Source organism: Eulemur rufifrons, chromosome 7 (assembly GCF_041146395.1).
Source record: "Eulemur rufifrons isolate Redbay chromosome 7, OSU_ERuf_1, whole genome shotgun sequence".
NCBI classification, from domain to species: Eukaryota; Metazoa; Chordata; class Mammalia; order Primates; family Lemuridae; genus Eulemur; species Eulemur rufifrons.
Genome location: NC_090989.1, coordinates 100,358,511 through 100,384,438, shown reverse-complemented (window position 1 = coordinate 100,384,438; position 25,928 = coordinate 100,358,511). Strand labels below are relative to the sequence as shown.

The following is a 25,928-nucleotide window of genomic DNA, read 5'->3' as shown; positions in this document are numbered from 1 at the left end:
GTGCTGAGGATGCTTGGTAATATTTAACTGAATGATTGAATAGTCAAAAACACCAAAAGTAATTTTGGTTTTTAATTTTTGCTAAATAGTTACCCTTAGGTTAATATGAAATTATTTCCAACACAAAAATCTGATTTATGTAAGTGGGGCAGGTTTCCTCACCCATAGCTACATGATGAAGTCAATTGCAGGTTGTTTTCACATTTTAAGTTACTTTAAATGCTCTGGAATGTGCTAGGAATAAAATGGTGAGGGTGTGAGTTCAAAAAGTTAAAAGGTTGGCATTTAGACACTAGTGCGCTTTAGAGAAAAAGCAATTTTAAGTGGATTTCTGATTTTAAACCTATCCAAAGAGCATTCCCTGCTTGTCTGGACAATAGAAGTGGTAGGGACAGAAAAAAAACAAAAAAACCGAGAACAGTGTTTTATTATTGGGCAGGTCAGGGGGCTGACTCAGTAGCCACAGAGATGAGCTTGTCTAATCTCTTAGCTGTATCCCACTGTTTGTGACAGGAGAAAAACCTACAGGATAAAGGTGTGAGGGGGAAGCCAGATGCAAAAGAAGAAAACTCAGTGCCCATCATTTGCTTTAATAGTTCACATCCAAGTTACTTCAAAGCAACTCTTAGGACAGTGGGGAGCCTGGCAAATAGTCAAGCGATTATTCACCATAACAGTACAGCCACGACACTCATAATACCGATTTCATTTGTAGATACGGGATTAAGTAAGTAACCTGGAATCCTGTATGTCTGGGTTGTACTTGAATAATTCAATTTGTCCTTAGCAGAGGGGCTTAGCCTAAATTTTAAAAAAGAAATAAGCTAAATGAAGCATGGTAGAAATTGTCCCATTATTTGTTGAATCAAACTGAGCCAGAAAGTTGAGTTCAGGCATTTGAGTTGACCCAGCTTCACCTATAAGGATCGGTCATCAAGCACACATGTTCCTCTGCTAATTATCATGATTGATTAATACAATTAGTTGAGTTTGTTGGAATATAGAACAGAAATTACAAGAATAGGGCAAACAAAAGCTACTTAGGATTCCTGGAGCATATCAGCCAGGATCCAGGGAGAAAGCAGATGACTCATTTAAAAGGGTGATTGAAAAAGTTTAATGAAGTGACTATTTACATAGATGTGGGCAGGGAGTAGGGAAAAACACAGGGATGGGGCAAGGGAAGGGAAAGGAAGCAAAGGGAGGGAAGAGAAGGAGGAGAAGGAAAGGCCTCAGTGGAGCAAGAAAGGGGAGCAGTTAGAAGAACATGGCACTGTCGTGTGGGAGAGGCCACACTGTGGTAGCTGTGGCCTTTGGTTACTGCCAACCACAGATCTCCAGCAAGAGAGGAGGGCAAAGAGAATAAATATTCCATCTTCTCTTTTCTGCTACCCTCTGATCTCATGCCAGTGCCCCCCTCTGCTCAGATGCACCCAAGGCCTCAGCACAAAGGGGCCTGGTTGATAAAGTCCAACATTATGAGCCTTCCAGGGCACAGAGGAGAGTGGAGAAGAATCAAGTCTATATCTGGAGGGGCGGAGAATAATCAGCAGAGAGGACATAAAACTTCTTGGGATTTTTTTGAGCCATTAAGCTACTAAAGTTTCTTTTCATCTTAGTTGGAGCTATTATACATTCAATTCACTTATTCAGCAGATATTTATTAAACACCTCTTAAATGCCTCATTTTTGGAATGGGGACATTAAGGCAAGTAAGTCACCATCCCTGACCTCAAGGAACTGAGGGAGGCAGGTAAAGAGAAAAATGCTAACGTAGGGGTCACTGCAGATTGCTGAGGAAGCAGGGTGGGATGCTCAACCCTCCTGCTGGATTGGGAGCATCTATATGGAGGAGGGTAAAGTTGAGGTCTTCTTGAAAGAAAACTAGGGCAGGCCAGTAGAAGAGTTAGGGACAAATTGTCATTGAATGTTCAGAAAGAAAGCATATGAGTTCTGGGATTGTGTGAGTTTCATTTGACCAGACTCAGAGAAGTGTGTTCAGGAGCAGATTAGGCAGAGTGGGGAGAGGACAGTTGGACCCTGTCACTCAGACCGTGGCTGAGGAGTTTGGAATCCATCCTGATGGCAATGGGGAGCCATTGATGGTTTCTAGTAGAAAAATGGCATTGCTGGATATGAAATTGAGACACACAGAACCAGTAGGAGAAACCAATGATGGGAGAGACCACTTTGTATATATTCTTTTTTTTTTTTTTTTTTGAGACAGAGTCTCAGTCTGTTGCTGGGGCTAGAGTGCCGTGGCATCAGCCTAGCTCACAGGAACCTTAAACTCCTGGGCTCAAGCAATCCTACTGCCTCAGCCTCCCGAGTAGCTGGGACTACAGGCATGCCCCACCATGTGGCTAATTTTTTCTATATATTTTTTAGTTGTCCAGCTAATTTTCTTTCTATTTTTAGTAGAGACGGGGTCTCGCTCTTGCTCAGGCTGGTCTCGAACTCCTGACCTCGAGTGATCCACCCGCCTTGGCCTCCCAGAGTGCTAGGATTACAGGCGTGAGCCACTGCGCCCGGCCTTTGTATATGTTTTTAATGGTAAATTAAAACAAAACTTTCTCAGAGTGAAACTCTGAGCAAAGATATGTGGAACAATTCGACTTGCTTATCCATCTCTGAGAAAATGAGGACATGGTTCGGAACTTCCAGGCCAATTGAATTGAAGTGTTTCTGTATAGTTAGCTTAAATAACCAAATGATGAAATCAATCCTCTAAATTGTCAGCAGAGCAGCTGTTCAGAAAGCTCTTGTTAGTCATTGACCTTATGTTTAATATGATTTCCTAGAATGTGGATACTCAGATATTGAATAAAGTACTGCATCAAAGCCCTCCCCACCCAGCAAGCTCCCTGCAATGAAAGAACCAAGGAAAAGAGAGTGGCTGGTACAGAGTGCAAAACTCTTATCTTCCTGCCCCCCAAGTCCCCAGAGAAAAAGAACAGAAGAAAGCATTCCACAGGCTCATCTTAGAGGAGAGAGTACCAGGACAGCCAAACAGCTCAATCTCTTTGCTAATCATAATGCAAGGGATAAAAATAAAAAAGTTTCTAACCCCCCAAATCACCTCTGCTTTTCAAGAATAATTAAGATTTCTTATTCAAACTATTTCCATTCTGCATAAAAGTCGCTTAAAGCCTGAGCCTTCCCAGTCATGTACCACATAATGATGTTTCCATCAACAATGGGCCACATGTACTACCCAGAACAACCATAACATTACAACCCATAAGATTGTAATTCCTTATTTTTCCTGTACTTTGTCTATGTGTGAGATGTGTTTAGATGCACAAATACTTAACATTCAGTTACAACTGCCTACAGTATTCAGTACAGGAACATGCTGTACAGGTGTGTAGCCTAGCAGCAATAGGCTATACAACATAGCCTCAGTACATACTGGGCTGTACCATCTAGGTTTTTGTAAGTACACTCTATGATGTTCATGTAGTGATGAGATCACCCAGCAACGTATTTCTCAGAATGTATCCTTGTTGTTAACTGACACATGACTATATACAACCTGGATTTATGGCTCATGTCATTGGAGGTGGGACAGGATATGACAAAGAATTAGGTGGGAAGGATGGGAGAAAATAGATGAGATTTATTCTTAGAATAAGGAACTGGGGTCTATAGGGATGAAGAATAAGTTTTACCCTAACAATAAAATGCCATGAAAATGATTGAAAAGAATAATCTATGTATCTATCTATCTACCCTTCTATCTATTTATCATATGTTCTCTGACTATTTGGTGTTTGCTTCTACTTACTGTGATAAGCACACATGTAATAAGAGAGTTAAAATAAAGATGTTCACATGTCATGTAGTGAAAGAGAAGGAAGGTAAGCACACTAACAACCTGGAAAGAATACTTATGGCAAGTAAATATTTAACTTAGCTTAAGATTCTAGCAGCCAAGGCAGAATAAATGACCTCTGTTAAGACTTATGAGTTGTTTTTGTTGATGAAAATGTATACTATTATATCAAACGGGGGCAAATATACCCTAGCACTAAATTCTAAGATACACTTTTCTTTCATTCCATTATACATAAGAGAGATCCAGTAGCAAAACAGTGTATTCTACAGACAGTGTATAACGAATCTCAATCCCTATCACACATCACTCACAAAAATTAATTAAAGATTGATCATAGACTTAAATGTAAATAAGCTGTAAAGCTTCTAGGAGAAAATACATGAGACTATCTTTGCAACATTGGAGTAGACAAATATTTCTTAGGACACAGAAAATACCAAATAACAAAAATAAAATAAAACAATAAGTTGTATTGCATCAAAATGAAAAAACTTCTCTTTAATATAAATATTTAATATAAAATTTTGCAGAAGATGCAGAAATGTTCTTCATGTGAGATTTGTTATACCAATGTTTGATATAAAAGCATCAGCCTTTAATAAAAAGGCACTGAAGACCATGACCTGCTTTATTCATTAGGCTTCTGAAGAAGACATTTTTAAGACATTGCTAAAACAAAACAAGCAAACAACAGCAACTTCCCTATTCTGAACTTCTATAACTCATTTTAGGATTTTGCACTCAGTAGCCCTAGGTTTTGGCTCATGCTGTTACTTCTCAGTTAGGATTCTTCCAGTTGTTAAAAAAAAAAAAAAGAAAGAAAGAAAGAAAGAACGAAAGAAAAACAAAAAGAAGTGCCCATCAATACATGAGTGGATTACTAAAATTTGGTATATGTGTACCATGGAGTACCACTCAGCTATAAAAAACAATAGTGATATAGCACCTCTTGTATTTTCCTGGATAGAGCTGGAACCCATTCTACTAAGTGAAGTATCCCAAGAATGGAAAAATAAGCACCACATGTACTCACCATCAAATTGGTTTCACTGATCATCACCTAAAAGCATATTTAGGAATAACATTAATTGGGTGTCGGGCAGATGTGTGTGGGGGGGAGGGGATGGGTGTATACATACATAATGAGTGTGATGTGCACCATCTGGGGGATGGACATGCTTGAAGCTCTGATTCTGGGGGTGGGGCAGGGGGAGCAAGGGCAACATACGTAATGTAAACTTTTGTACCCCAAAATATGCTGAAATAAAATAAAAAATACAAAAAAAAAAAGAAACCTTAACTGAAAGTGTTTTAAGCAAATGGAAGAGTTTATTGGCTTGCAAAACTAAAAAGTCTGTCAATATGCTGGTTTCAAGCTCCAGTCTGAACCAGAAGTTCACAGCATCACCTGGGCTCTGGCCTCTTGCAGTTTTTATTTGCTTCTATCCTCTTCGCTGTGTTACCTTTTTCCTTCAGCAAATACTTTTATAACAGTGCCAGGGTTCCTTACACTTCCAAATCCTCACACTTCAAAACTCAGAGGAATAAACCAACGTTCTTTTTCAAAGTCTGAAGTAATGTTTAACAATTAACATTGGTTGAGATACCAATCGGATATCAGACTGAGGTGGAGGGTGGGGGGAGGGGATGGGTGTATGCCTACATAATGAGTGCATTGCGCACCGTTTGGGAAATGGTCATGCTTGAAAGTGCTGACTTGGGGAGGAGGGGGGAGGGGATGGATATATACCTACATGATGGGTGCAACGCGCACTGTCTGGGGAACGGACACGCCTGGATCTTTGACTTGGGGGTCAGGCTGTACATGGGCAACGTATGTAACCTGAAATTCTGTATCCCCCATAATAAGATGAAATTAAAAAAAACAAAAACAAAACATTGGTTGAGCAACTGCACTATTCTAGGCACTGAAAATATAGTGGTGGATATGACAAAAACCTGCTTCCATGGAGCTTACAATCTAGTGGAGGGAAACAAATAATAATGAAACACAAATATATTAGGAAGTGATAAGAACTAAAAAGAAGCAAATGAAAAATCAAAGCATGGTAAGTGTATAACAAGTGATGAGTGACATTTTAAAGTTCAGTCATGGGAGACTTCTCTCTGAGAAGGCACTATTTGAACAGACACCTGGATGAGGTAAGAGTGAGCCATATGAGGATAAGGAGAATGAGTGTTCTGTGCAGAGAGAACAGCAAAGATAAATGATCTGAGAGGGAGTAATTGTGGCTGTTTCTGCAATATCACAAGAGCAATATGGCTAGAGAGGAGTGGGTTGTGCGTATCGGGAGTATAGGAGACAAGGTCAGAGAGATAGGTAGGGGTTCATATTAGTAACACATGGGGCTCTGTAAGCCACGGTGATGAGTTTGATTTTATTCCAAAAGTGATGCAAAACTTGGAGAGTTATAAACAGGAAGTGTGTATCACTTATCTATATTTGTCTCACTGTGATGGATCAATAAGTTGGTAGCTTGGTCTTCTTACATGACAATAGGTTCAGATGTCGGCAGATCAGTGTTGATGAAGTAGTTCCATAGTTTCATCAGAGTCCCAGATATCTATTTTCTTTCTATTTTACTACCTTTAAATAAGTCTTCTTCCTGTGGGTACAATGGCTTCTGCACTCTGGATCTCATTACTACAATGCAGGCAAAGAAGAAGGAAGAGCAAAGGTCAAAAGCCACATGCCAATTGGGTCTGTTCCCTTGTATCAGAAAAACAATAGTTTATACAGAAGTCCCATTCAGTAGACATATGCTCATATCTGTATAAAGAAAAATGAATCTAGGCTGGGTGTGGTGGCTCAGGCCTGTAATCCTAGCACTATGGGAGGCTGAGGCAGGCGGATCATTTGAGCTCAGGAGTTTGAGACCAGCCTGAGCAAGAGCGAGACCCCGTCTCTACTAAAAAATAGAAAGAAATTAACTGGACAACTAAAAAAAAAAATTATATATATATATATATAAATATATATATAAAATTAGCCAGGCATGGTGGTGCATGCCTGTAGTCCCAGCTACTTGGGAGGCCGAGGCAGGAGGATTGCTTGAGCCCAGGAGTTTGAGGTTGCTGTGAGCTAGGCAGACGCCACAGCACTCTAGCCTGGGCAACAGAATGAGACTATGTCTCAAAAAAAAAAAGAAAGAAAAATGAATCTAATGCTTACCACACACCATACACAAAAATTAATTGATCATAGACCTAAATGTACATAAGCTATAAAACTTCTAGAAAAAAATATAGGAGACTATCTTTATGACATTGGAGTAGGCAAATATATCTTACTACACAGAAAATACTAAATAACAAAAATAAAATAAAAGAAGTTGTATGCCTCAAAATGAAAAATTTCTGTTTGTTAAAAGACACTAACTGGGAGAAAATATCAGCAATACAAACATTGACAAAAGAGTTGTACCCAAAAATATACCAAGAACTCCTACAGCTCGATAAATACAAGGTACATAACACAGGTAAAAAGCCAAAGGCAAAAATACTCAACATCATTATCAGAGAAATGCAAATTAAAATCACAATGAGATAGTATACATCCACTGGAATGACTAAAACTAAAAAAATTGACATCAAAAGTTGGTGAGGATGTACTGCAGCTAGACCTCTCATACCTTGCTGGTTGGAATATAAATTAGTACAATCACTTTAAAAAACTGGGAATGTTTTAAAAAGTTAAGCATACGTCTACTTTATGATAGAGCAATTTCGCTCCTAGATATTTACCAAAAAGAAAGGAAAATATACAACCACAAAAAGATTTGCACAAGAATGTTCATGGCAGCCTTATTTATAGTAGGTAATATCTGAAAACAATTCAAATGTCTATCAACAGGAGAATGGACTCATATGTTGTGGCATATTTATACCATGGAATACTACTCAGCACTAAGAAGAAATAAATCACTGATGTGTGCAATGGCATGGATGAATGTCAAAATATATTCATGAGTGAATAAAGCCAGGTACAAAAGAATAAATAAATTTATATGAAATTCTGGAACGGGCAAGATGAATCTACATGGATAGAAATCAGAACAGGGATGCCTTTGGGAGAGGGGAATTGATTGTAAATGGACACAAAGAAACTTTCTGGAGTGAGAGAAATGTTCTATATATTGTTTTGGGTTTTGGTTCTACCAATGTATGGATTTGACAAAAGTCATTGTATTGCACACTTATGATATATTTCATTCTTCGTAAGTTTTACTCCAATTAAAAAGAAAGCCCAGGTACTGAGGGATCACTCTGGCTGGTGTCAGGAGAAATGATTGAAGTGGACCAGCTGGGAAACAGGGAGACAATTAGGAGGTTATATTGTCTGGCCTAGGCCAGACTGAAAAGTGGTCAAATTCCAAATATATTTTTGAAAGATTGGTTCATTGACTGATTATAGATTGTGAGAGGAAGAAATGTGTAAAGTCTGACTCCTAGGTTTTAGCTCCGCATAGCTAGGTAAATAGTGAAAGCCATTTGCTAAAATGAGGAAGAAGTGGTGAAGAAGGAGGTTTGGGCAGGAGGGTATAGGCAGGGAAATCCACACTTTGGTTTTGAACTTGAGATGCTTGTCAGACATGCATATGGAACTGTCAAGTAGGCAGGTGGATGCAGACGAGTGGAGTTTTGAGGAGAAGTCAGCCAATATAAATTTAAAACTGTGAGACTGAATGAGACCCCCCCCCCTCCCGAGGAATGAGGATAGGTAAGGAAGAGGACAGAGGCTTGGAAAAGGCAGCAGACGTGTTTTCAGGGGAGCTGAGGTTTTGTAGGAGCAGGGAAGATCTGGAAGCAGCAATGAGGAGCGAGGAGGGTCCCATCTCTTCTCCACACCATGTAGTATGTAGCATGTGGGGAAGAGACAGCCACCTCTAAAGAGGACTGCATGGGAGAAGGTGTGCTCAGGGACTCAGACAAGTTTGTCATCAGCAAAATCTTCTATATACTTTTCTGAGCAGTTTTCTTATCTCTAAGACAAACTAAACTGTCCCAGAACAGTGAGGCATGGTTCAGTTAGGGCAAGATAATTAAGGGCATGTTCAAAGAAGTTGAGAGGATACAGGATTCTGCTGAGGATAGACTGTAAGTTGCAAAGGGCCCAGGGTAAAGGCTGGAGGGGTTGGGAGAGGTGGGTGATTGGGTCAAATTCTAGAATGGGCCGGGCGCGGTGGCTCACGCCTGTAATCCTAGCACTCTGGGAGGCCGAGGTGGGCGGATCGTTTGAGCTCAGGAGTTCGAGACCAGCCTGAGCAAGAGCGAGACCCCATCTCTACTAAAAATAGAAAGAAATTATATGGACAGCTAAAAATATATATAGAAAAAATTAGCCGGGCATGGTGGTGCATGCCTGTAGTCCCAGCTACTCGGGAGGCTGAGATAGGAGGATCGCTTGAGCTCAGGAGTTTGAGGTTGCTGTGAGCTAGGCTGACGCCATGGCACTCACTCTAGCCTGGGCAACAGAGTGAGACTCTGTCTCAAAAAAAAAAAAAAAATTCTAGAATGTAAAGTGCAGAATGAGGTTAAAAAGATTATATAATGGGGATGATCTAGGAGACCTGGATGTCTTGTGGGCTATAAACATGTTGAGATTAGTCCTGATGGTCTTTTAGAAGCAAATGAGTAATTAGATCTAACTGTGGCTTCTCCTTGGGGCTGGTCATTTTAGCAGTTTTGGTGGTGGGCAGGTGGTGTGGCCTCAGAGAATGGTGGTCTTCCCAGGAACAGAGTTCTGTGAGCCTTCCTTAAATCCTGCTGTGATTAGTAAGACAGAATCAGCAGTCTCACCAGGAACCTGGGCCAACTTCCATCACATCCCTGTGGCCAGAGACATATTACAGAGACTTAACAGATGCTTGAAATTCAGGGGAGCGTTATGGGTGTGGGCATGAGCATGCATATGTGTGTGTGTCTGAGCACTTGGTCTATGGGGAGGAGGTTAGTAAGAGTTACCTAGAGACAAGAGAGGATGGTTGCTGAATGGCTAAACCCAGCACACATTCATTAGAGCCTCTCACTCAGCAACCAGCAAAGGTAAATCTGCTGACAGGGTAAATTTGGAAAGAGCGTAGGTAGATCCATGTAAACATATCTTGACTCTGGAAAAATAATAGGAAGTATTATCTTTAGTGATTAAAAAATCACACAGTTTGAGTGACAGTATTGTATTCTAATTTGACCAAGGGTCAAATTGTACTGTTGTGTGTTTAAACACTTAAGCATCACAAAGTCCAGAACTCCTAATGGTGTGTTATCTCAATTTACTAACAATCGTCTTCAAATAACATAGCCCAGAAATACCTCGTGTCAATTTGTAAGATTCATCTTTCCTTTTTTCACAGGAAGAACTGAAAAGATTGCAGAATCCTCTAGAACAAGTTAATGATGGAAAATATTTATTTGAAAAGTAAGTAAAAATTATTAAAGTAAGTTAAATTATTTATGAGGTTGAAAAACTTGCATGAAAAAACTGGCAAAATGAATAAATAAATTTGGCAGTTTCTTATGATATCATTGTGGTCAGGGCCCTGATCAATCAAGGATGTTTATAAAAGCCAGGCATAAAACTTGCAAAAAAGCTAACACTAACAGAATGAACATTCAAAATAACATTGCAGAATTGAACAAAACAGAGCTTAAAAAAAGCAAAAAAGAAGAGATGAAATTGAACAGAGATAAAAGTAAAATCTCTCACTTAGATTTTTTAAAAATTGTACAATTAGAGATATGAGAGACATATCCTGATATCAATTTGTGGGTAAATGCTTAGAGGTTTCATTTGACATTAACATAGCCCATGATTTTTAGATATGGCTTCTAAAAATATTAGCATAACATTGGACTGATTGATAGGCATACATTTTCAAGTTAAGGGAACACAAATAACTATTATTTATTGAACATTTACTATGTACCCTGAACTACTCAATGCTTATAGACATTTCCTCACCACATTCGGATTATATCTTTTATATTTAGGCTTTAATATTTCTATTTTCAGATGAGGAAAACAGGCTCAGAGAAATTTTGGCAAATCATCCAAGTATACTTAGCTAGCAAGTGGTGAAGATGGGCAATAAGCCCAGGTGTGGCTGCCTCCACACAGCCTTTGCTCTCAACCACTGGCTGAGACTCAGCGTACTCTGGACCAGTCAAACCTATTAGGTGTCATTCTTGGCTCTGGGCGCCACATTTAAGAAGCATGTTGAAATTCCCAAGAGTATCAGAAGAGGTCAATAAAAATTGTGAGAGTTCTAGAACCATGCGAAATGACTACAAAAAGATGAGGATGTGTAGCTTAAGAGAAAAGAAGTCTCAGAAGAAACATAATAGATTTGAACAAATGTTTAAGAATTCTGTAAAAGACAGCCTAAGTTGCTCTTCTTGCTCCAGAAAATATAACCAGAATCAATGAGTAGGATAGATGGAGAAACAGCTTTGTGATTCAGAAAAAGAAAAACTTTTGTAAAAATTCAGCCTTCCCAACTACAAAATGAACCTCATTTAAGAAGTGAGCTGTGTAGGAGCAGAAAGATGTGATCCCTTTCCTCCTCATCATAAGGGGCATAGTCAACACAAAAGACAGGTTAACAAGAGAAAAGTATAACACATTTATCTAATCAAAGCTTTATATGACAAAGGAGCCTCCAGAAATGAAGACCCAAAGACCCAGAGAAAACTGTCCATTTTTATGTTTAAATTTGATGAAGACTGTACAGTCATGTAGAAATGTGATTGGACAAAAGGGTATAATCTAATAGTAATAGACTGGGGGGAAACCTAGCAAAGCCTGTCTGCTCAGATTCTTCTTGGCCTCTGTGTGCAGCATTCCTTTCTCTTGGGCAGGACCCCTCTGGAATGAGAGTCTTATGACCTACCATTAGATAAGATAGGTCAGAAAATTTCTTATGGCCAGCTCTTACACAGAAGTGCAGGGGAAGGTTGGAGTAATATTTCTGGGTTTTATGGCTTGCTTTGGGGAAGAAGGGTTCTAGTTTCTATGAGCCACCTATGGAAGAGGAATTCAGGTTTTTACAACTCACTTCAGGGAAGAATGAAGACAAGAACAGGAGAAGAGGAGGTTAGAAAGAGACTTGGCTTCTGAGGCTGCTTCTGAGATCTTTATCTCCTCTATTTCGAAGTCCTCAGCAAGCCAAAGTGCCACACTTTGGGGTGTCATGTTCTGAGCCCCAACATTGAGAGATACTGGAAGTGCCCAAGAAGAGTATAAATGACCATCCATCTGAGATGTTGTTAAAACTGTCCTGAAAATGGAAAACGTTGGGTTTCATTCCTCTCCCTCCTTTTTCTTAGCTTTTTCAGTCAGACAAATAATTTACCCTGAGCCCAGTTTACTCATCTCTGAAAGGGAAGATAGTAATACTGACTTGAGTGTCTTACTGAGAGCATTAAATGAGACAGGCCATATTAGCAATGCCAGCTTCCTTCCCTCCATCTGGGCAGAGGTTTGGACTAGACAGCCTCAAAGCTCCATTCCATCTCCATGATCCTGAGAATGAATGGCAGGTTGAGCTTTTTGGTCAAATGAAGCTTCTGGGTTACCTATGGATTTAATTGATCCTTTATATGCTTGTTCTCATTAATATGAATAAATAAGAATAAAATAACTCAATTTCCCTCCACCCCTTACCACCACCATCACTAGCTATATGTAAACAATAACGAAAGAGTTTTTAGCTGACATGAGAAAGATTTTTCTGCTGTAGGGATTAGTGTTGTAATGACATTTGGTCTGGATCAGTGGTTCTTCACCCTGCCTGCACTTAGAATCACCTGGGGAGCTTAATAAAAATGTCCTGGCATAAGCTCTACTCCAGACAAATTGAATCTGACTCTCAGGGGATGAGGTCCTGGAATCAGTGTTTCTTAATAGCATCCTTCACGTGGTTATAAGGAGGAGCTGGGGTTGAGAACCAGTGGTATAGATGCATTTTAGATTATTTTGGTTATTCAATAATCTCCTCATGCAGCTTAAGTCTCTGAGGACACACTTTCTCTGTGATGTTCAGACCATTTGTGTATTAAACATGGCTATGCTGGCTTTTCATTATTGATTTTAATGTAGGAAATAAACTCCCAAAGTTTTTTTTTCCTGCTAATTGACCACAGCTCTATGTTAAACCTTTCACTAACACCAGTGTGTATCTTTCTCAGCTCTGCTCTCAGAAAGATATGTGAAAATTAATGGTATACACGTGGGCTTCCGTCTCCTTCACCCTACTCTTCCCCCTTCATTAGCCAGAGGCCTGAGAAAGCTCAAAGCTTCTGTAAATGGCCAGTCTGTTTTGTATGCTTGGTTTCTTCCAGTCAAGATTGAGGAATTCCAGGGATGGGAATGAAAGACTCTCCTCTTTATACCCATTTGCCTGGAATTCTGGAGATTTTCCCATTTTGCTTCAGCTCAGGTCTGTGTCCCTGAAAGCTGTCAAATTTGATTGAAAAAATGGTGTACTTTGAGTGAGCAGATTAGGCATTTCATTATAGCTGTAGCTCACTTAGGTGCTGATATAAATCATCTCAGCTACTCGAAATGACCATAAGTTAAGTGATAGTGGTGTCACAGCAGTTGATCGGTTGTTCCCCCTTGGAACATTACGCTTATTCTGAATGCTCAACCGGGTTTTGTGGTAGACGGTCAGTATGAAGGGAGGAGAAGCTGCAACTCCGCACTATCTGAGACCATATGCAGGGCCAACCAAGGGCATTTGTGTACACACACACATATACACACACACGTACACACATACACACACACCCTCTCTCTGTGAAGTTGTGTCCATAAACAGAGAAGAGCAATTGGTAAGGCCATTGATTAGGAGGCTTCTTATGACTCTATTGTTTATGATAATCATTTATTAAGTAAGACCTCAGGCTGACTGTAATTTTTTGTAAATATTAAATCAGGCTGAGTCTCTGGTAGGAGATGTGTGAATGCAAGTCACAAATTATACTGATATATAATCACTTTTTTACTCACAGAAAATTATTGATGAAATGAACTAAAGCTATCAAATTTAAACCAACAGGTATTTGTAGTTTATAATTTGATGATGATTATACACTCAAATTAGCAAATTTGTTAATATTATAAATGCTTTTTCCTCTTTATGAAAACATTAGCTTTGTCTTTGCTTGTTGCAAATCTGCAGGCCCCACAACACACTCACACATATCTCTATTGCCGAATTTGCTAATTTATAATTAAGAAGTTAATTAACAGAATCTTAAAATATCCTTGTTATAAGGCTACTGTTCCTGCAAGACCATAGTATTATAAAAATGAGACTTTCCATGCCTACCTACCCTGGATATGGTCCCTCTGTGTTTCCCCTTTAATAACATCTATTATACTTACAACTACTTCCTTAATGTTCACGTTCTTCTAGATTGTAAGACCATAAGAATAGGGACCATGTCTAGTGTTTTCACCATTTTATCTTCCATGCTTTGCATCATTCCTGCCACAGAGAAGGCATTAACTATATTTGTAGTAGGAGTGAATAACAATGAATTAGTGATGGATTCTGAATACCAATGGCACAGAGTAAACAAGAGTGTTTCCTTGCCCTTCAGCAGCCAGGCTGAGCAACGACAAAACTATCTTGGGCTGATGACACCACCCAGTGGCCATGTAGGAATTTATCTGATCTATGTTTTCCCTACCACCTGGTTATTCCTTTTCTAAAGAGGAGAAATACACTTGTGATCCTCAGGGATCTCTCCAAGCACAATTTTTTTTCTTATATTTTCTTTTCTTTATCATCACCACAATCCTGGTCTTTCCTACCTGGCCTATTTGAATTGCCTTCTAACCAGTTCCCTTCACTCTCCTTGTTCAGTCCATCCTTGAACATCACATTTGTCTTATTTCTCTGCTCCAAATGCTTTGTTTTCCTGTAGCAATGTTTTTCACACTATAGATCATAATCCACTGATGGTTTGTTAAGTCAATTTGGTGAATCACCACTGGCCTTTTTAAAAAAATCTGAAAAGTAATAAAAAGGCAAAGTACATCACATGTAGTTGGGGAAGTAGTGTTTCTTGAAATTTGTTTAAAACACACACACAGGAACACATACACACACACAACATTTACCACATGCTATGCATTGTATTGGGATGTAAAATATATTACTTATGAAAACCACAATCAGCAGGATTAAGTCTAATAATACTGATATCATTTTCCAACCAGTATCTTGTGGTGCAGAGAGCAGTAAGACATGAGTTTTAATGTGGTTTTTTTCTGTATATAAAATTGAATATAATCTTGCTGAGCTTCATATTTTTCAGCTACACAATGGGGAAAGCAATAATTTATAGAAGTTACTATGAAAATTAAATAATATAACAAATGCAAAATGTCTATTACAATGTTTCATACACACTGTGACCAGTAGCTATTAGTTTTCTGTTTATCCAAACTTATTTCCATTTATCCTTTTACTTTTTCATCCACTTCCACCAGATTGCTCTCTTTATTTCCTAAAAATTGTCCTTGAGTTTTTTTTTACCTCAACTCCTGTCTTCCTCACATATATTACCCTCTACTGTCAACTTATCTATTTCTTGTTCTTTCTTTCAAAACCCAGCCCAAGTGCCACCTTGTCCGTGAAGCCCTCCTTGACTGTTGTTAGCACTGAGTAAGAATCCTATAAGCTCACTGGAAACAGTGACTAGTTATCTATAGTCCTCTGCCTTTCTCCAGGTCAGAGATTCATACTTTATTCACAGTAAGAGCTCTGAAACAGCTTACTGAATAAAGGGAGGAAAGGTTCAATGACAGTGGCACCACTGGGTATAAATGAAGTCTTCTCTTCAACTTACTAGTTGGCCAGTATCATGGGATTTATAACCATCTCTTTATGTCAAATATTCTGCTTTCCTTTTCTCTTAAAGAAAATTATCTTCATGCCTTAGCTATGACAGTTGAATTTAGGACAGCAAAAGGACAGTGATGGTAAAAGGCAAAAGCAATGTTTTCTTTCTATGGTATGGTTTTCTAACCATCACCTATCAATAGCCACTTTTAGGTCTCTATTCATAAATTAAAATGAACATTATTGAATCTATATCTGCTTTTTCAGATGAATAGAAATTAGCAGTCTTATTGTTATAAATATTAGATTTCTGGATTGGTTTATATTGAGACATTATTTCTGTTTCTAGTCATCAGCTGGCCATGGATGTGGAGAATAATATTGAAAAATATCCCCTCAATCTACAGCCCTTGGAGTCAAAGGTGAAAATGTAAGTTATTTCAAAGTTTACATTAAGCAATTAGTTTTACAGTTCTCATTTTATGAACTTCTGAATAAATCTGGAACTTTGGGGTACGAGAATTGCATATTTTACGTTTATGAGCCGCACGTTATTTCCTCCCTTTTTAAAGCAGCAACAAAGCTGCTTTGGACACACAGCACCATCTACTGGATACTCCAGGGAATTATTTGTTTGCCATCTCTTCACCATGTCTTGGTTTTTTCCTTTTGAGGTTGAGTGCAATTCTTGAATTTCCACTAGCATTTTCTACTGTCTTTCATGTTAGTAACCTTGTTAATTCTATCTTAGAACAACTTTGGTGTTTCTACCTCAGGCTATCTCTTTATTAAATACAAATACACACATCTTTTCTTTTTTTTAACCCTCTTCCATCTTCTTATTTCTGTTCTAACTTTTGTCCAATTATTTTGGAAAAATGTTTCTTCTTTTCTTTCTTTCTCACCTCCTACCCTTATCTTTCTTATCCTCTCTTAATAAACCCAAATGTGAGCCTACTTCCCCCACTATAAATGACCATTATATTAAAATAGTGCTAACAACTCAATATTAATAAAAAATGAAACTAACAAGATCCAAAGTGAGACAGGCTCTATTATAGAACAAAATATCAACCTTTTAAAACCATTTTAAGTAGAGAAGGGGTCTACCAAATCACCTTGGAAGCAATTTCAAAATATTCAAGACTATTTTCTGTGCTCCTTCCCCATTCTATGTTCCTTCAGGGGTGCATTTAAGGAACGCCAGTGAAGGTGTATATAAGATATCTCTGTCTCTGTCTCTCTCTCTCTCTCTCACACACACACACATACACACACACACTCAGCTTAACACTCCGAGAAACATGTATCTGAGAATTTAAACATGTCTGAGCTTGACCAGAATCACTGATCATTTGCAAAAAAACCCCAAGAAGGAATCTTTTAGAAAGAAAAGTCACAATTAAGAAGAGCACCTTGAGGTATACAACTTTGAAGAAAAATAATTCTTTGCTGGATTTAGGAATTGAAACAGAAATTACATAGATATATAATATCTTACTGGATAAAAGTAAATATTAATACATACCCCCATAAATCTATGTTAACCTTAGTCATCAGTAAAAAGCTTGCTTCTTCATGAACATGTAGGGCTGCCTCTTAAGATAAAGTCCAAACAAGGTTTCTGAAGCAGTGGGGTCCCCTGCTAGGAAGCTGTGTCACACTTACTAAATGCATAACAAATCAGGTTATCAAATCATTTTATGTAAGCAGTTTGTCAGCCTCACTACACAAGTCATTAGTTTGCAAACATAGGTTTCTTTATCATTAGGAATTTTCTCATTAAGATAAGGTCCTATTAAATGAAAAAAAATGCTGGAAAGGAAAGTTTGTGTATGAAAAATTTGAGTGTTTACTTTTACTGCTGAAGTTAGGAAACGTCCTTGGTCTTTTTTAGTTTCTATCATCTTCATTATGTAGAGGCAGAGGGGAAGATGCTAGGAGGAGGAGGAGGAGGAGGCAAAGAAAAAGTCTCTGTGCCTGGGATTCCAGCCAACTCGGAGAGCCTGAGTTTTATAATTTTATGTTTGTTGATTTGATGGAGGAGTCTCAGCTCAATGTGGAACAAACAGAATGGTTTTTATCTCTTCTAATAACACTGGACCCCATTTCTACTCACTGGAGAGGGATGAAACAAAGAAATATTAATCTTCCCCATTAATAGAATTTGAGTCCCACTGGAGAATTTAGTCTGGTTCAGTGACTTTTGTCTAATCTGATTATTAAATTCTTAACTCTCCTGGCAGGTTGAGCACCTCCTCCTTACACATGAGACCTTTCCTACTGCTGTGTTTTTTCCCTTCTCTCCCCTCTCCTCTTTCTGCTCCTCCTTCTCTCCTCCTTCCTCCTCCTTTCCTCTGTTGGGGTCACTTCTCCCGCTCCCCATGTAATGAACACCAGAGCTGCCCCAGGTTTCCCATCAGTGGCAAACACTTTCACTCTCAGGCAGTTGTTTGCTTTTAAATAGCTCTAAGTCTTAGGACTCGGAATGAAGGGGTCATTGAGTCTCCCCTAGCCCCCCTCCCAATGATGTAGGCTGCACCCCTGCATTGGGATTTGCCCCTGGCTTTGCTGGGGCTGTGTCCCATGACCAGCCCAGCAGTGCCTTCCCATGGCCAGCCTTGGCATCCTCAGTGGGGGAATCTTAGGATACTCTCATTCCTACTACCCAAGGGAAGTTTGTTAGACTGCAGAGCATTGGATATGAAAGACGGGCCCTCATCCGAGGTTCCAGGGTCACCCTCCACCATCACAGGCTTTCTTTACGGCCTTCTGATTCCTGTTGGTAGAGACCAAGTGAATATCTACCTCCTACCAGAGGTAGAGTGAAGAAAGGACCACTACACCATAAAATCTGCTGTTCTGAAGATTCTCCTCTCCCCTCACTGCTGAGAAGAGAGTTGTAGGTTCCGATATAGGATTTTTGGACAGTCCAGTACCAGCAAGCCCTGAGAGCTGAGGGAGCATGGCAGGTACCTTGGCAGGCCAATTTCTGAATGTGAAAGATAAGGCAAGATGAGAACTGTTCTCAGGTGTGGGCTGCCTCCACCGTATACCTGCACAGGTGGGAACCCCAGGATGGGAGAAGGACAGGCAGAAGGATCTCAAATGGCTATTTATACTCAGTACAACATGAAAAGGAAAGAATTTATGAGAAAGCATAACCCTGTATGTGGCAGTGCACAGTGTTAGTGGAAGGAAGCAGAGGCCTGCCAGAAAGTGCAGCTCAGTGAGAGAGAGAGAGAGAGAGAGGGAGAGAGAAAGAGAGAGTATGTGTGTGTAAGGATGTAGAATTTAGAGGAAGTGTCAGAAAAGGTACATTACCTGGTTCATGAATGTGACTGTTAAGAAGTAATTCTGAGTTTTATACTTGGAGGATGGAAGTACCACATCAAAGCTGCAAAAGCCATCGAGATTGCACAGCTATTAACGAAAAGGGCTTTGGGGAGGTGAAAGACAGGTTTTCTGAAGATCAAGCAAAGGCAAATGTTTCAAGTCAGAAAATTTAGTGAAAGCAAAAGTAATAGTGAACCAAAATAAAGGCTCTCTGCACAACTCTAAGACTGAAGATGAGTGTGTTCTTAAGAGCCAAGGCTGGAACCAGACGTGGGGATGGAGGTGCACGTGAAGGAGCGCAGGTTACTGAGAAGGCCTCATGGCAAAGGAAGGAGCAGGCGCCCAGATCCCATCAAGCCACTGCCCTTCCTGTTGCCATCACACTTTTCGTGCTGTAGCAAGATCCAAAGCAGATGTTCCCAAGACAAACCCTCATTTAAAAGTTGTTCATTAACTGCATACAATCCCTTTCCCTATGTTTTAACAATACATTTATTTTGTGATGAAATATAGAGATGTATTGAATGCAAATCATCTTTTAAAAGTTCGCTCATTAAATATGTCCAATTCCTTTCCTAAATTTTTATTAACGTATTTGATTTTGTGATGGAACAACATTTAGAGTCTATAAATGAGAGAGAAGAATTTTAAAGATATTTCTCAATAAAGCCTTATTAAATTGTATTTGTCTGAGAGCAATGCTTTAGTCAAAAGTTTAGTTAAGAGAAGATATGAGAGGAGAGTGGTTGAGAGCACAGACTTTGAAATTTGAGCAACCTAGGTTTAAATCTTAGCTTTGCTTGCTACCCACTGTGTGACCTTGGGAACACTAATGACCTCTCTGGGCCTCAGCTGCACTCCTCTGTAAAATGAGAACATTAACATGTCTTATAGGATTGTAGTGAGCTTTCAATGAGAAAATCCAAGAAAATCATTTAGCTTTATGTATCTTTACCAGACATATTTTTATGTAACTTGGGCTAATAAAATATTGCCACTAAGGATCCATAGGAATGCAGTATATCATATCAATGTATATGATTTGCACATTACATTAAACTATATGAAAGTGTTTGATATGTCCTTGAGTAATTATAATAATTTATCTAGGCCATCTATTTGTCAAGTTTGGGGCTAAGTGACTTACATACATCATCCTTGACTTCTTGCAAGAATGACAAAGAAATTATTGTTATTCCGATTTTGTGGAGAAGCGGAAATATAGCCCAACGTGTTTAGTATTTTGCCTAAGACTACAGCTAAGGAGGTGTAAACCAAGTAAGAATCTCTATCACCCTAAACACACTTCTTCATGAGGTAAAACTTTTTCTTCTTTGAGCTATTTCTCGCATACAATGTTAGAAGAACACATTTGTTAATCACCTACTTACCATATTCCCAGAACTGTGGAGTGCTCACTGCCCCCAAGGGTTTGAAAATCTATTAAGGGAAGAGGACTTGTTGAAAAAGAGGCAGTTTGATTGGCCTAACCAGATACTCTTCTTTGTGAATGTTTAATATTGACCATCTCAGGGCTACTATTCTCTTTTATAGACTTAATGACCCCTGTGTGGATTGTTTCTGAAGTGCCTTCTCAGTCCTCAGAAAGAGAAGAGTGTTATGGATCCAGGACTCTAGTTGCTCATTTTCTCATCCGTGAGGGAGTTGGGGGTCCTTGAAAGTCAAGGTGGTCTTAGGTATTGGTGAAGAGATCTGCAGAAATATCTGGGATAGCACAAGTCCATGATGGACAGGAAGTATCATCAGTCAAAGTAGGGAATGAAGTCAAACACAACAAACTGATAAGATAGAGTGGAACGGAAGCAGGCTAGAGATATGGGGCTTTTCCTGTGGAAAACCTGCCTTTTCTTTATTTGGGCAAGTTTGTATCAGGACACAGGGTTTGGGTAGACACAAAATAATGAAAACATGACATATCTGTTAGGATACGTTTTTGCTGCACATAGAAAACTTAACAACCAGGCTTAAACAAAAAGAGTTCCACTTCACCCACTCAAAGTCAGTATGTGGCAAGCCAAAGCCGCCATCTTTCTTCTCTGTTTCTGGCTTTTGATGCCCCATGAGGAGGAAGCACAATGTGATGGGCAGATGGGGACCTGGTCCAAGTGCTGAGGATGATGGTTAGTTCCCATCTTGTTGCTGAAACTTGGCCAAGACCCTTGGTTGTAAGTAACAGAAATTCAGCTCAAACTAATGTATGTGTTAGAAAAGATTCTTTTGGATCACATAACAGAAACACCCATGGGCTAATGTACTTCAAGCACAGTAAGACCCAGGTGGTCAGGTGAGGTCATCAGGCATTTTGTCTTTCTTCTTCTCTAAGCTCTGCTCTCCACAATGTCTTCATTCTCGCATGGGCTCTCCCAACATCACAGCAAAGCGACCACTGACAGTTCTAGGCTTACATCCTACTCAATGAAACACTCCAGATGAAAGAGAGGGCCTCTCTCTCAGAAGTTTCAGTAAAATGTGCAGGGTAGTCTTTAATAGGCCTGACTTGAGCTCTCTAGTTTGTTCCCCCAGGTACACGGGCCACTCTCTATGGTGGTGGGGTAGGATCTGCCTCATCCAAAGCTCACAGACTGAGAGTTGGTAAGTCCCCAAAGGAAAATGGGTTCTGGAATAAACCAAAAGAGAAATTAATGTTGGGCAGGCAAAATCTACCACTGTGATAATAATAGTGACTTCCTCACAGCCCACTTGTAGTAAGGATTGAGCAGGAGAATAAACACAAAAAGGGATATATGTGTATTAGCTACTGTTTCCAAAATATGCAGACTTGATGTGTCCTCTTATGGCATCCTCTTTTGACCATCCCCAAATTCAGCCTACTCAGAGTATACTGTATTTTGAAAATTTTAAAATTACTTAATAACATTTAAAAAATAGTAACTTTCTCATAAAAATCTAGATTTCTGGCTATTCTTGACAACAATCAACAATGCCAAGACAGGGTTCCTCCTCACTGCCCAGCCTGCCCCCAGCCTGGCCCCAGGCAGCTTCTGAGATCCTCCTCCCCTCTTCTCTGGGACCCTCCTTCCTCCTGCCTGGTACCCTCACCTCCATGTCTTTGCCCAAAGATCTTTATTCTTCTTCCCTATCAATCTAAATACCATGCATGCTTCAAGGCCTAATTAAGATACTAAGACTGCCCCAAAACTTCTCTAGGCGCCCAGCTATCTGAGAGCTCTCTCTTCGACTCTGCTGTGTAAGGACATCTATTGGCAGCCAGGACTACACAGGCTGTAAATCCCCAGAGTGGCTGTGAGTGCACAAGGGAGCCATCTGCACTATAAAACACAAGGGATATAGAGAAGGGCAGGCAGATTTTGCCATCCCTGATATGAGAGAAGATAGATAGGAATTGATCTAGTAGAAAAATTATTGAAAAATGTATTTATCATCTGTTTAGAAGAAAACTCCTATACTTTATTTGTAATTCAAAATATAGGAACACACAGAATGTGCTTTCTTACTCCAACAAACCTTTAAAGAATTGTATTGATAGCATTGCTTAGTTTAAAAAATAAAAACGTCAAGGTAGTCTGTAATTTACTCTACAGCCATGAAGGAGACTTGTGAGTAGAAATTATTGTAAAGCTAGGATGAGAAGGCTGAAAAGTGATTCCTCATGATTGAGAGCCAAGGTGCTTCTACATTTAATTTCCTCTTACAGTAAAATAGCATTTGGAGATGGTATTAAGAGAGCTTAATATTAGAAGAATTTAATATTTGAAGGTTATATCATAGTTGTTGCCAAAGTCAGTAAATAGTGGGTGATGTAAACACTTTTCTGTAGTACAGAGAGTAAAACAGCATGGTTCCACCATTATAAAAAAAAAAAAGCAATGTAGCAATTTAGGGTAATCGCCTCGTATGACATGACCAGCCTGTCATTTTTAGCCCCTAGTGCTATTTTAAACACGTGTCCAACCTGTCAACCAGTCCTTAAAAGTGTAATTATGAAGGACAAGTAGTACATAGGAAATATTTATATCATATTAAGTTTTAAGAAGAATAAATAGCATAGTAGGCTTTCAACTAATTAAAGTTGTTTTCATATAAGTGCACAATGACTATACGGTAAATATTCAAATATAAAATAGCTCTTATATTTAGAAAATCAGTGAGTGTAGAAGTGTTTTAATATTCATTTAAAAATATTTAATATTGTCGTCTCTTATCAATTAAAAAAGAAAGAATATCCACTAGGAAGAAAAAAACATTGTTTTCTTAATATATGACTTAAGGAAAAATGATATGCCACTTTTCAGATTCCACAAAACTAGGAGGGAAAAGGGGATGCTTACATGCAAATGCACCTTTGTAAACCTCTCACCTCTATTTCGCCCATTGTTTGGTTTTCTTTTTTTTTTTTTTAAAGGTGTCACACCGCCCCCTGGTGTTTAACACGCTAAAATGTAATGCTTCAAATGGCCACTACATTTTCTGTTTTCTGAATAATAAAGGTGATTTAAAAAGGGGGTGGGGGGAGATAGCACATTCTTATAAACTTGTGAGTATTCTATGGATTGTTAATATTTTCTAATTTTGTAACTGCTTTTAAAATTTACACTTTTTAAGCCCTTGATGGGCAGATTTTCAAACGTTAGGGTCCTTCAGGTGGCAGAAGGTGTCAGCTGGGCTCTGGAATACCCCAGGCACCTCAGATAACGTGGAAATCACTGACAGCTTCTAAAAGTTCTAAAAGCTCCCTAATAAAACAGGTTCTGAAGTAGCAGCAAGACTACCAAGCTTGGGCAGGTAATTTTACAAGACTTTCTTTCAGATTCTGCCTAAAATCTTTAAATCAAAGAAAAACAGACAAATAAGAATGTATTTTGACCAAGCATTACACAATTAAATGGTGACAAAATGTAAATAATAAATCTGACTTAAAGCATGGTCAGATCCTACTTTAATGGGGCTTGAAGTATAATTAATTTGGAGGGTCCTTGTAAATCCTAAGAAATATCTTACTTTTGCAATTATATACAAATCATGAAGAGCCCCTCACAACGGTCTTCTTGGAAAAGGCTCCTGGCCTCCATGTAAGAGCCCCTAAAGCTTAAATTTCTTAGCTTCAGGGATCTGGCCTCTGACCCAAAGGTATTGTTTTCCCTGTAGCTTCAGGACTTTTCCTTGAGCATTAATTATAATTCACAGAGCCTGAATAAATTAGGGAAAACATACAGATTCATTAATGTGGTAGCATTTTTATATTCTTTATATCCTGTAACTATTGAGAATTGATGGTCTTTAAACTATTCCAGCCAAATGAAAATAAATCAGTTTGTTTATATAGAAACAACTTTTATGACCTAGGTTGTATGTGGAAGAATTACAGACGATCAGATGCTTCCAGGAGTCTAGAAGACATAGTGATGGAACTAATGCAACTATTTTAAACTATTTTAAAAAGCTGAATCCTGACAGTTGGTCTGCATGTTCAACTAAGTCCCAGGAGAGGTTAGATTGTGTTCACTGACCACTGTGAAAACTTAGATGTTAATCTCAAATATGAGAAGCCAGTCTGTGGGGTAAAAATGATTTAACTTATGCTAATAAGAGATTTCTATTATCCAAAGTAGAAGATGACTTTTTCTAATACCAATCATAGGTGATAAGGAACTTTTTTAGGTGAAATCTCAAGTAGCCACATAGTCACATGTTATATTAATTCTCTGTCCATTTCTTTATTTATTGCATATTACATGTTTCCTTCCACAGTATGTAAAATGCATACACAAACCACAGTGCTCTTGCATGTCTTGTTTTCAGAGCAGGGCCACTGCATTGGCCATGCACACGGCACTGGACAGCATCACAGACATCCCTCACTTTGAGGTCTATGCCGATGGCACCCCTGGAGCTGTGTACAGACGACAGAGTCCCTGTCTAGAGCCTAGGGCTGACCCTGGCACAAAATGGCCCCTCTCCAGTGATATACTGAAGGAATGAATAACTAATAGTCCATTTAGTATTCTCATTTGAAAGATAAGGTGAGAAACTGAAAGATTTTTGTCCCATAAATCAAAGTACATTTATGTGTGCAAACTAGTTTGACTTGGACTGATGAATTTTTCTGACTAAGTTCACTCTTTTAGGCTGATTTAGCCCAATCAAGCCTGTGAAAGTCAAACTAGTAATATAGGCTCAGTGGCTGAAATGGAGTCAGAGTTCAGGTCTTCTGATTTCCCGTGTGGCATTCTGTGTCACACTTTCCCCTGCCTCCAAAGCCAATCCCTCAGGCTCCTTGTGCTTTTCTGAGTCTGTGGGCTGTGACCTGGGAGTGACAGTGTGTGTGCTGGGTTTTTGTTTGTTTGTTTGTTTTTAGCATTCAGCGGGCATGGCGTGAGTACCTGCAGCGGCAGGACCCCCTGGAGAAGAGGAGCCCATCCCCACCTTCCGTCTCAGAAAAGCTGAGCAGCTCCGTTTCCATGAACACCTTTTCTGACAGCAGCACACCCGTAAGTGTCTCTTCTGTTTTCATGGCCTGGCTTGCCACTCCTGCTGATAACCTGGGCTTTGGTTCCAAGAGAGAAATCCTGGGATGTCAGCAGATGGTTTGTGACAGTGAGAATCTATTTTGCTTAGCTGCTACACAGGCACCCATGGTGAGGGCTTTGACACCTCAAAACAAAGACACAATTCATAAACACAAAGTGAATTTTATTAAGTCTGGAGAAAACAGATTGCATTTCAAATCTACCTAAACTCATTTGTGTATTCTCCTTTCTCTATTACAGAGGTGTTTTTTTTTTTCTTTTCTTATAACAGCATGTGTTTTTTGTTGTTGTTTTTGTTTTTAGTATGTACCTCTGGTAGCGTTGTGTGGTGCTAATATGATAGAAGATTAG

At 39.1% G+C, this 25,928-nt stretch overlaps 1 protein-coding gene across 1 annotated transcript in view; it reads left to right on the top strand.

The window, feature by feature from the left end:
* Positions 1-25,928, top strand: part of IQCJ (IQ motif containing J) — a 30,240-nt gene extending 4,312 nt beyond the window's left edge. Inside the window, exons 2-5 of the mRNA XM_069472002.1 lie at positions 10,213-10,277; positions 16,061-16,141; positions 25,406-25,634; positions 25,881-25,928. Coding sequence (XP_069328103.1) covers positions 10,213-10,277; positions 16,061-16,141; positions 25,406-25,634; positions 25,881-25,928 — 423 coding nt within the window. The remainder of the gene's footprint in view (positions 1-10,212; positions 10,278-16,060; positions 16,142-25,405; positions 25,635-25,880) is intronic.